Source organism: Micromys minutus (genome assembly GCF_963924665.1).
Source record: "Micromys minutus genome assembly, chromosome: 1".
NCBI classification, from domain to species: Eukaryota; Metazoa; Chordata; class Mammalia; order Rodentia; family Muridae; genus Micromys; species Micromys minutus.
In genome coordinates, this window is record NC_137969.1 from 226283188 (window position 1) to 226295491 (window position 12304).

Here is a 12304-nt window from a genome sequence, read left to right on the forward strand (position 1 = left end):
AGGCAGGACACCCTGTAGCCAATTGGATCACATTTAGACAAACAAACCACATGCTGGGGAGACAGTTTTGTGGTTAAGCCACTTGTAAAACACCCACCCTTGGCTTGGGGACCCACGCACAATACCAGCAATTGGAAGGTGGAGACAGGGGAATCTCCAGAGAAAGCTGGCTAACCAGACTAACTGCTTCCTAAGCCCTGGTTTCAATCGAAAGACCTATCTCAATGAAACAAGCAAATAAAACAAAACAAAAAATGTGAAAGCAATCAACGAAGACTCCCAACATCAACCTCAAGCCTCCACTTGCACGTGCACCAACATCACACACACATGTGTTTACACACAGAGAAACACACACGTATTCTCATGCTTACCACACACATACTCACGAGGAGAAGAGAGACTTCTTGAGCTGAGTGTATGGCTCAGTGGTAGAAGGCTTGCTCAGCACAGATGAGGTTCTGGGTTTGATCCCCCGGCACAGGGGCGGAGAGAGGAGATTTACTTTAAAACTAACAAATTTTCCTAGACAGAGAAATAAATAAATAAGAACAAAAAATAAATATGAATAATGTAAGAGATTAAGAAGAATGTAAGAGATTGTAAAGACACATTGCATGGGTTCAAATACCAGACTTGTTACTTACTGGGAGTCTTACCTTGACAAGTCTCCGTAGCATGCTGTAGCCGAATAGAAATAGCCCTGATTGACTCGTGTGTGAACGCTTGGCCCATGAGGGTGGCGCTCTTAGGAGGTGTGGCCTTGCTGGAAGAAGTGTGTCACTGTGGAGGTGGGCTCTGAGGTCTTCTACATGCTCACGCTCTGCCTTGTGTGGAACTCAGGCTCATCCTGGCTGACCTCAGATCAAGATATGGAACCCTTGACTCTATCTCCAGCAGCACGCCTACCCACACGCCACCATGTTTCCCACCACGATGATAATGGACTGAACTGGATACTGAAACTGTAAGCCAGTTAAATCTTTTCCTTTACAAGAGTTGCCATGGTCATGGCGTCTCTCCACAGCAATAGAAACCCTAAAACACATGGTTTTCAAAATCGGAGTGATTATTTATTTCACTAGAGTGTTATGAAGGTTAAATGAATTATATACAATGTGCTTTATCCAGTGCCTGGCACGACATTAGCACCAGGTATGTGATATTTAGTATTGTTCACCTTATTTAGCATTATATATAACATAACATAATATAATGTAATCTGCTGTCTGGCTACAAACACAGTTGGTTCTGTACCCGAAGGTCCACACATACAATAGACTAGTATATAGCCATGAAAATCAGGCCCAGGGGCCCAGCTCAGCTGTGGAACACTGGCTTCCCCGGGCTCAATCCCCAGAACAGGAGGGAAGCAGTAAAAAGAGTAGCTAATCCCATGCCACAGGAAAGTTTAAAAAGAAGGAAACAAATTGTAAACATTGTCCCATACCACTTACATTTGTTAAGCAGAAATACACATTTTGAGTAAGTGGGTGCTTCTAAGTATAAACTGGGGTTTTGAGTTTTCTATACTTTTCTAAACTAGTGCAGAACAGCAGGTGTTCCTGGTAGCCTTACCACTGCCCTCTATCTTGTTGAAGTGCAGTTTCTGGGTCAGTGGGCTGGCAATCTTGCAGAGGGAGCACTTCCCACAGGCTTGTTGGTGATGCTGATACTGCTGGTCCAAGGCCTGAGTAGAAAGCTTTCATAGCACTCTCTGAGCTAGACTTGGAGTCCACGGGTTGCTGGATCCAAGGCTGAGGTTCTGTTTTAGACAGTCTGGACTATGCCTTAGAGTTTGCATATAACAGTTTCCAGAAGATGTCGATGCTGCAGATCTGGGAACTACCCTTTGAAAATCACATCATTAGAGCATTCTTTCTCTCTCTGCATTACTAAAAATCACTCTTCATTGCCTATAACCTCAAATCCAAACATTCCATCCAGAAACCCCTGGAACTCCTCCTAGACATCTTTCCCTCCCATGGCCACAAAGTCAAAGATTAGGCCTTGAATACACCTTAGGTGCTAAATATCACACAGTTCAGTGAGCTTTCCTAGCTCTGGCTGATGTTACTCCCTTCTCATCCCCATCCTTTAGGGTCTTCTAAATGTTATTATCCCCATAAGCCCTCCCCGGAGCTTCGGGGGGCTTTCTGAGATTGCTAGTGGGGAGTGAATCTTCCAGCAGTAAACTAGGTTCTTTTGGGGTGCGCGCGGGACGGGGAGGGGGGTAACTTGCCTATTCAACTGCCGGTGTGGCTCAGCCAATCATACATCTGACACTTTCACTGATAGAGTGAAAGAATGAAGGAAGGAGCCTCCCCAGGAAGGGCGCGGAACTGTCCAGTAATGGAAACTGGAACCCTGTGCCTGCCAAGCCTGATGACCAACAGTAACAGGTGTTTCCATCTCCGCTTCTGTGATTCATTCTGCATAGCTGCGCACGCACACAGCGTAAGCACACACAATCTCCCGGAATACAACGCCAGGCACGCAGACGTGCCCCCAGAGTCCTGGGCGTCCAGGAGACACACCTCAGCAACAACCTGGATTCACAAAAGGGAGGCCCTGCCACCTAAAATAGTAATGTCTTACTGCAAACAAAACGAGCAATGGATCCTGTTTATTTTCTTTGCTCCCTGGCACCTATCTCTTCAGTCATAAAGAAAGCTATAGAGGTGACACCCCCCCCCCTCCAGTCCTCCCCATACACACGCACCCCTCCCCCACAGCTTCTTTCGGCCACTGCGCGCCTGGGAAGGCTGGATGAATGGGAACCAGGGGGCCCTCTTTGTCGCCAATCTTCCCCTCCTTTGAGCAAGCCCAGCTTCTTCCGGGTCAGCGACAATCACCATCACCCCAATCGGGCCCGTTGTCCCCTGCATCACGGCCAGCTTCGCACTGGGTCGGGTAGCCCGCGGGGGCAGGTTGCGGGAGCAGAAAAGGGCGGGGACGAGGGCGGGCGCCGAGGGAGCGGGGGAGGGAGCTGGGAAGGGAGCGATCGCAGGAGGAGGGAGCAGCCTCGGGCGGCTGGCGACGAGGATGGGAGTGCGGGGCGAGCGCGCGGCGCCCAGGGTCACGGCCGCGGCGGAGTCTGCGGGGCGCGAAGCCAGCGCTCGGCGCTTTTAAAAGCCGGGATCTCGGCGCGCTCGAGGCGCGGGCGGCGGCCGGATGGAGAGGAAAGGCTTGGCGGCCCGAGCCTCGGGGAACCCTGGCCCGCCCGCGCTGGGTGAGGGACCGCGGCCCGTGCCGCCACCGTGCGTCCCGAGCGGCGGAGGGGCCCCGGAGCGGAGCCAGGCTGGAGCGGCGGCCGAGCCCGCGGAGCTTATCCGGCGCGCGCACGAGTTCAAGAGCCAAGGGGCGCAGTGCTACAAGGACAAGAAATTCCGCGAAGCCATCGGCAAATATCACCGGGCGTTGCTGGAGCTGAAGGGGTTGCTGCCGCCCCCGGGGGAGCGGGAGCGGGACTCACGGCCAGCCTCCCCGGCAGGGGTTCCCAAAGCCAGCCGCCTCTCGGAAGAGCAGAGCAAGACCGTTGAAGCCATTGAGATCGACTGTTACAACAGCCTGGCAGGTAAGCCGCGCCCCATCGCACCCCCTCCCCTCCTTCCCGGGGCCTCCAGGGGCCCCGCCCGGCCATGCGTCCCGTCCCCAGCTTTCCGACCTAGTCTCTCTGGGTTCCAGAGCGCCGTAGAGGCACACCGCGGTGCAGATTGCCTCCCGTGACAGTTGTGCTCTGGGGAGGAAATCTGGGAGGGAGGTGCTTGAGAAAAAGTGTGACTTTCAAGATGATGCCTTCCAAAGGCCATAGTCATCTCGAGTCTCTTCCTTTGCAAACATGGTAAATCTTGCCTATAAATGACTGGTCGGGCAGACAGAGGGCGACCCAGCCGGTCTGTCAGCGACTGCTACTGCTCACTTGGGTTCAAACTGGAAAGATAGCACCCAGGTGTGCCCCACAAACCATGGGCTCTAAGGACAGCCTATACACCTGTCTGCCCCACTCCGGTGTCTTTGGCTCCAAAGTTGGCCTAGGTCTTCCCTTAAGTAAACATCCAGGTGGAAAGACGCCTTCCCTTAAGTTCTCCTGCCCCAGTATCAAAGGAGATTTTTTTTCAGGATGTCCTCAGCATCCTGAGTAAAATGGATTCCAAAATGCCACTTTCTTCTCTCCGGGTCTTGTTGGTCGCTCCAGTAGCCTCATGGCTCTGAGTTCATGGTCGGTCCTTAGCCCTGCTGAATATTTAGTCTCCTGCCCAAGGCTCTTCCGTTGGGTCACTGTATGGTCCATGGTGCACTTTAGGGATGAGGCTAAAGTGTGTGTGTGTGGGTGCATGTGTGCGTGTGTGGTATAGACAATTTAAAGTCTGTAAATAAGGAAAGCTTTCAAAGGACTTCCTGTTCAATGTGGCAAAGTGTCATAAACAAATGTCTTACAGTGACTAAACCACGCTCTCCTCCCACCTCGGGTGTTGGGTTTGGGACATAGTCAAGCCTCTCTGTTAGAATAAAACCTTTCTAGCCTTGAAAGTTGCTTGAACTAAGTATGACCTGTTAAGGGGTAGGTAACTGGGGTGGTGATGTATGTGTCTGGAGGTTGAAAGACTACAACCATGGTCCATTCAGAAATGTAGATCTGCTGTGTTCTCTCTGGGCATTGAGCACCAGCCTCCCGCTCCCTTCACATTCTGCCATGTTTGAGGTCTTTAGGGAAGTGCTCTTTCCTTGTGCTACCATGTCCGCACCAGGGCTCATCTTTACTAGGGTGAAAGCCAGCCTTGGGAAGACACTTCATACATTGTGAAGTAGCTTATGAATGTAAAGAATGAATGCCAAGGGCAGTTACAGAGATGGTGCACATTGGTCCTAGTGTTACAAATAATGGTACCAGAGAAAATAATGGCACAGAAAGATGGAATGTGTGAGTCCACAAAAGGATACTTGATTCCTCTGGTTTCCTCTGTTTGGCCACTGCCCTGATGAACAGTTAAAGGGCAGAGCCTCTGTGGGCGGAGGAAGAGGCACCCTGGATAGCTAATGCAGTGATTTCGGAGTGACAATGGAGCTTGCCTCCAGTGTTATCCATAGGCGTTCTAGGACTACATCTACCCCACGATTCTGGCTACCAGCCAGCGAGTAGCCAGCACTGCCTGCACTCCACCCCACAAGTGGTTACATTTCCACAGCGAAACCCAAAGTATGTCCTTGGTCAGGCTTGCTGGGTCAGGTCAGAGAAGGACGGAGGTGTGGTCAATCTCCACTTCTGTCCCCATCACACAAACACTTTGGAAAACTTCACTGTCGACAGAATGGAAGTAAATCCAGAGGACCTTTCCTGCTGCCTGCTCTGGGGCTCATCCTTATGAACATTAGTCATGTAGCACATGCGCTGTTAGGTACTGTAATGCACTTTTACCTTTTTGACACAGGGTTCACTATGTAACCCTGACTGGCCTGGAACTCTGTAGGCCAGACTGGACTTGAACTCAGATATCCACCTGCCTCAGAGCATGGAGATTAAAGGTGTGCACCACCGTGCCCAGCTTATACCAATTTTTTTTATTAAATATAAGCAATCTGAAGGAAATATGGTCTTTCGCCTCCCAGAGGAGTTTCCCTAGGTGACAGAGCAGTCCGTCTCCAAAGGCCCTGTCCACCACAGCTTGGTGAAGAAAACCCGCATCATCTGGATCAGATACCCAGACTCAGCTGGGCTCTCAAACCCTACGTTTCAAAATTCTTGGGGATCCCTGAGAGGCTCTGAGAGGACAGCCTGAAGTCTTCAGGTGTCACACAGCAATGTAAGAGAGAACCAGCTGGTCATTCTGACAAATTTAAAGTCCATACCCTGTGTGGAAAATTCAGCACGTGGCAGGAAGGCTTCACATAGAAATCACTTTGATGAGAAGTTGACATTGCTGTCCTTTGGGTCGATATGTGAAATCGGTTACCAGTCTCCCAGAAGTCCCACCTGGTAGCAAATAATCCTTTCTCATGGGATTACCGAAGCAGTCGACACCTATACAGATGCTCTTTTTCTAGAAAACAGCAGAAAACTTAGAGAAATGCAGAATGACCTCTAACTCCTCCACCTAAAGAGATCCGTGTTTAGCCTGGCTGTGCACACATCGTGAATCCCAACATTCGGGAGGCAGAGGCAGGAAGATCTCTGAGTCCGAGGCCAGCCTGGTCTATAGAGTAAATTCCAGGATAGCCAGGACCACATAGAAAAACCCTGTCTCAAAAACAAAAAAGAAATCTGTGTTGACTGTGTGTGTGGTATGGTGTTGTTGTTGTTTGTTGTTGGTGGTGGTGGTGGAGGTGGTAGTGGTGGAGGTGGTAGTGGTGATGGTGGTGGTGGTGGTGGTGGTGATGGTGGTGGTAGTGGTGATGGTGGTGGTGGTGGTGGTGGTGTTGGTGGAGGTGGTAGTGGTGATGGTGGTGGTGGTGGTGGTGGTGGTGGTGGAGGTGGTAGTGGTGATGGTGGTGGTGGTGGTGGTGTTGGTGGAGGTGGTAGTGGTGATGGTGGTGGTGGTGGTGGTGTTGGTGGAGGTGGTAGTGGTGATGGTGGTGATGGTGGTGGTGGTGGTGGTGGTGGTGGTGGTGGTGATGATGGTGGTGGTGGTGGTGGTGGTGGTGGTGATGGTGGTGGTGGTGGTGGTGGTGGTGGTGGTGGTGGTGGTGGTGGTGTTCTGCATGTGTGTTTACAAAGCTTGTCCTCCTATGTATGTAACCACATATCCTGCTTTTAACCCTACTTACATTGTGTCAAAAGCATTTATTTATATCATTAAAATATTTCATAAAGATTATTTTGAATGCAAAATAATAAAAAAAAATAAGTCTGCCAGGCATGACAGCACATGTCTTTGATCCCAGCACTTGAGAGGCAGAGGCAGGCAGATCTCTGTAAGTTTGGGGCCAGCTTGGTCTACAGAGTGAGTTCAAGGACAGCCAAGGCTACATAAAGAAACATTGTCTCAAAAAAAAAAACTTTAAAAAATTAAGTATGCATTTTCAGTTATGTTTGGATAGAAAGGAAAGAAGAAAGACTTGTGTTGTTTTAGTTAGGGCTAGCACAGTCCAGCCTGTTCCGTAGGATGGCCTCTCCCCTGAATGCTGGCTAACAGGAAAGAGATGGGCAAGAGCAGATTCATCCTGGCAGAAAAGCAGGTGACTTCTAGTGGGGTTTTGTTGACACCTGGGCAGCCTGGCGATATGGTTCTTACGGCGCTGTCTTTCCACATAGAGCCATTTATAGAGAGAGAGGCTTGGCATTGGGAAAGAACTTAGAATAGCCCAGAAATACCTAGAGAATTAGGCTGTGTTGCTAAGGGCTGCTATTCTCCAAACATTAGACTGAGGTGAGGCTTCTGGAGAAAACTTAAGCTCCTGATCCTTCCTGCTCTATCTATACCCCATCCCCCAAATAATAGCCAAGGGGCTGCTAGGAAGCAGCTGGAAGTGTTAGTTTAACACCCATCTGAATGGCCCTGAGAGACCAAGAAGGGTGTGCAGACTGTCTGAAAAAGGTTTTAGGCTATTGTCGGCTCTGATCAGATTTCATCTTTTCGGGAAATCTCTGGCTAGCTGTGCAGGACTAACACATGGGATTTTGCATGACTTGTTTTCTGGGATATTAAAGAGAATAGTATTTTCTTCTTTCAGAATTTTATAGACAAGACAGTCTAACCAGCCCAGTAAGACTGAAGAATCTGAGCCTTACTGTCCACAGAGCAAGCATGCATTTGACTGATGAGTGGGTCTGGTTGACCCTGAACAAGACACATGATTCTCCGAGAGTTTTGGTACCTTTGAAGGGTAGAGCATGTTCTCTTAGGGGTCTGGGGGCTGAGTTAGGGACGTGGCTACAAAGATGCACCACACATTGCTTTGTTGGTATTGTCAAGTGATGTCCAAAATTTAAATGGCAGCGGTGGGGATAGGTGCTATTGGATCCAAAGGCTAGGAATGTGTGCTCATGACCTGCAAGAAACACCATTTTGTTCTGTTGCCATTTCCTACTTATTTAGAACTATGTTTGGGAGATTTATTTTGACTTACCAAAGGATAGACTGTATCAGATTGGTCTCAGCTAAAGGTTCTAATATAAAAGCATGATGAGGCCTAGGAGCAGGTTTATATCAAGAGAAGTCCTGGGATAGTGTCCGCTGAAACTAGCTTTGTTGGTCTTAATAGACATGTGAACTCATAGGTCAGGACTGGTCATAATCTTCAGAACTGTCTTGGGTTTTTGTCAGGTTGACACAAACCAGGATCATTTGAAAAGAAGGAACTTCAGTTGAGCAAATGCCCCCATCAGATTGGCCTATAGACAGATCTGTGGGTGTTTTCTTGATGTAATTGATATGGGAGGGCCTAGGCCATAGTGGTCCCGAGTATAAAAGAAGGCAGGCTGAACAAACCACAAAGAGCAAGCCAGTAAGCAACACTCCTCCATGGCCTTCCACTCAGTTCCTGCCTCCAAGGTTCTTGCTTGAGCTCCTACTTTTACTTCCTTTCACAGTGAACTGTGATTGGGATGAGTTGGTCCAGATGAACCCTCTTTTGGCTTGCTTTGGACTGCCAACCCCAGGTGGCACTGGGTTGTGGTTCTTTTATCACAGCAGTAGGAACCTAAGTAAGACAAGAGCCTAGCACAACATGGAAATATGGATCTTGTTCAAAAAACAGAGAAATCATATCTCTAAAGATCCCTAAATGTAAAAGTCTTACCCGGGACATAACTGCAACCTAATCCTTAGAAAGTTAAAGTAAGAGAGCCATGAATGCAAGGCTAACCGTCCTGGTCTACATAGTGAGTTTAAGACCAGGCAGCCTGATCTACATGGTGAGTTCAGGGCTAACTAGTATGATCTACATAGTGAATTCAAGCTGGACTATCTCTAAACAACCCACCCAGAATGAAGCAAAAGATAAAACTTTCCCTGCTCCCCTGGTTGCTCTCTCTTCACATGGGAGGTGGGTTGTTGTTGTTTTGCTTTTTGTTTTTTAATTTGCTATTCAATGTCATTACGAGTAAAGAAAGTCAAAATTTCACATTGGAATGAGCTTAACTATTCATCTGTGTTTTGTGCAATGCCAGTTTTAAATGAGAATATGACTAGTTAGCTAGCATGTGGAATCAAAAATTACACAATTCATATTTTGTAGTTCCTACATGCATACATAATGTATTCCTACTGGAACAGTGGAAATGTTACACAAATGAACTGTTCTTAGTTAACTTCTTTATATGCATATTTTATTTGCAGACTCCATATGCGCACTTTCTATAGTGTTTTCTGATAAGTGAGGAGAAAGGAAGGAGCCACGGGTTACCCTATTCTTTCCTAGTGCAAGTGACTGGCATACGCCAGAGAACTAACAGAAGTAAGGGACATGATCGGGCTCTATGGGATATTTGTGTTAGGTCCCCCACCTCTGAATGTGAAGGTTTCAGGTTGAAGTGTGTGGCCTCTTGGGTCTGCTAATGTGACCATCTCATTATAGACATGATACCTTTACCTACACTCACTGAGCTCTGTGCCATGGGTCCACCGTAAGTGTTCTTGCAGGATGTTGTGAATTCAGATGTGAACAGAGCTTCGAAGAGCAGTACTGCACTCATCTTACACACATGTGACATGCTTTCATCAGGCTTCACCAACAGAAGAATATAAAAACCTGCACCGAATGCTTCTGAGCAAGGGCCAGAGGCAGCTTCATACGTGGTCTGTCATGGAAATCAACCCTAAATGAGTCTGTGGGAGAGGACCGAATGGACACATCTAAGTATATGAAACTGGGCATAGACTCTTGAGATAAAAAGAAAGGCTATTAAGCAAAAGGTGTGGTGGAACCAGACAGCCCTACATAGAGGTGCATGAATCACAAACACAGAAATGGAAAGATGAAGAGGAGCTTAGGGACTAGGGACAAGCAATGACCTGGTGGCCAGAAGATTCGGGGTAAGAATTGATGAAAGGGAAAGGAAGGGAGACTAAAGGTCCTGGGACCTGGAGCTGTTGCATAGGTAGCATGTTAAACAATTCACCAGGAAGTCCTTATAAACGTAGCTTCTAAAACTATCTCCTGAGGAAAGGTGGGACAGTAAATGCACAGAACATGTTCAGGGAAGACGCTGGGAAGAACAGTCTGGCCTCGGGCTTTCAGCACAGTCTCTAAAGTGGACGTTTACCCTGCCTCCAAGGGGTCTACACCAGACAGCCTCTAGCCAGAAACTCTGGAAGGCATCTTAAAGTCAGATTCCCTACAGCCCAAATGTTCAAGAATGTCTGTAAAAGATGCAAAGGATCTGGCTGCTGCCCAGGCAGGAAGAGATACCAGGATGCAGAAGAGCTTAAAGCTGCTCCGGGAGTGTTCAGATTAGGTACCAGCTCCACGTGGGATAACCTCTCTGCCCTGTACTTATTCTCACCAGGCTCTTCCGGGATGGAAACTGGATGCCTCAACCAACCAACCCAATACTTCCTGATTCCTATTGGAGACCAATGCACCTTTGAAGCAGTTTTGTAGTTTTGCTCAGATAACAACCGTGGCTTAGTCTCCATCACAACACAGTACCATGTGCCCTAGCCCTGACAAGGACACCCAAGATATAGAAAGAGCAATGATGGGAATAGAGAGCTGGCTCAGCAGTCAATAGCATGGCCTGCTCTCGAAGAACATCTGAGCTTGGTTCCCAGCACCCACTTGGCTCTCAGCTGCTTACAAATGCAGCTCTGCAGGGATCTGACATGTCTGACCTCCATGAGCTCCCACCCTGTGTGCACTCACACAGAGACGCATGATTAAACAAGAATAAAAAGAAATATTTGAAAAATGCCATAGAAGAGCTGAATCTTTCTGATGAGGTTCGTACCGACTTGAAATTGCTCATGGCGATATAAAGTTCATTACCAATTGTATATCTTGTTTATATCATCACTAAAAAAGAACCATGTTCAATCGGACCCAAACCAGTAGTTCTCATACAAAAATAATAATCCGTGTTAAGAGTGGAGGAGAGTTACCTTAAGCCAGAGAAGCTCGGGTTAGGATGTGTCCAGGTAATCTCTCCATCTTTCTACCAGAGGGACTTCAAAAACATTTTAGGTTTATGTATTTAGGCAGCCAAATGACAGGCAGAATTTACAGAGGTTACTTGGGGGACACAAACCTTTCCCATTTGCAGCCCTTCCATATGTACAGCACAAGTATAAATTGGTATTGACTAGTGGGCTCAGGAATTGTGTAAGATAAGAATTTGTGATTGCAGATTGGTATATAAATTTTCAGCATCACAAATTTTCCATTTGGCTTAGTCATTTCCAGTGATAGGGAAAGTCATCTTAAATGAGCCTTGTAGCCACCATCAGCAAAACAACAACCATGCTAATAACAGTAACCAGTAGTACAGGCAGAAAAGATTCACATGAACCCAGTGCCTGGCACAGAAGACTGAAAATGCTTACGTCTTGTATATCTGTCTTGTGTTAAGGAAACAAATTGCCCAAATGTTCACTTACTGTTTATTGGGTACCAGTTATATGGTAGATCCTGGGCTTAGGGGTCTGTAGCAGTCAAGATGAAGTGAAGCTTCCCCTTCAAATGAACTCACACGGACAGTCCACTTTGTTCGGTACAGCTTTATAAGACAAAAACCTCAAACTTGGAACAGTTAAATCATCTTCCCTTGGCCACATAGCAGTACATAGCAAAGTGGAATTCATCTGTAATCCCAAAGCCTGCCATTTTAGCCATTCGTGCCACATGGCTTCGGTACTAAAATGGGTCTTCTTGGAATTTCTCTCAGTCCATCTGCTTTCCTCTTTTTCGATGACACAGACGAAGGATAAGCTTTGACGTTTCTAGGGCAAACTCCCGTCCACCCTTCAGTCATTTCTTCCAGAACTTAAGCACTCTGCTTGCGCCTCATGGGATCCCATTTCATGATGGTCCTGAGAGACTACAGGAAGAGTCCTGGCTTCTGTGGCCAAGCAGAGCTGGTGTGTTAGTGATTTTTCATGTTTCGACAGAAAATATGACAGAAACAAATTAAGAAAGGAAGGATAGAGCAGGGCTCACAGTCCGTCACGCCCCGGTAGGCATGGCTACAGGAGTGCTTCCTGGCTGAAGCAGTAAGAGCCTGCAGTGAGGAAGTAGGGCTGTACCTCGTAAGCCCCATTCTTGCTGCCCTGTGTCTGCCAGCTGCCTTCCAACCTCCCCAAACAGAGACAACCAAGAAAACTCCAACTGCTCAAACCACTGAGCCTGTGGGGAAATTTCCCATTGAAAC

The 12304-nt window shown here is 47.8% G+C and overlaps 1 protein-coding gene across 1 annotated transcript in view; it reads left to right on the forward strand.

The window, feature by feature from the left end:
* The first annotated feature begins 3019 nt into the window (after positions 1–3019).
* Positions 3020–12304, forward strand: part of TTC9 (tetratricopeptide repeat domain 9) — a 32089-nt gene continuing 22804 nt past the window's right edge. Inside the window, exon 1 of the mRNA XM_080937270.1 lies at positions 3020–3577. Coding sequence (XP_080793396.1) covers positions 3175–3577 — 403 coding nt within the window. The 5' untranslated portion in view covers positions 3020–3174. The remainder of the gene's footprint in view (positions 3578–12304) is intronic.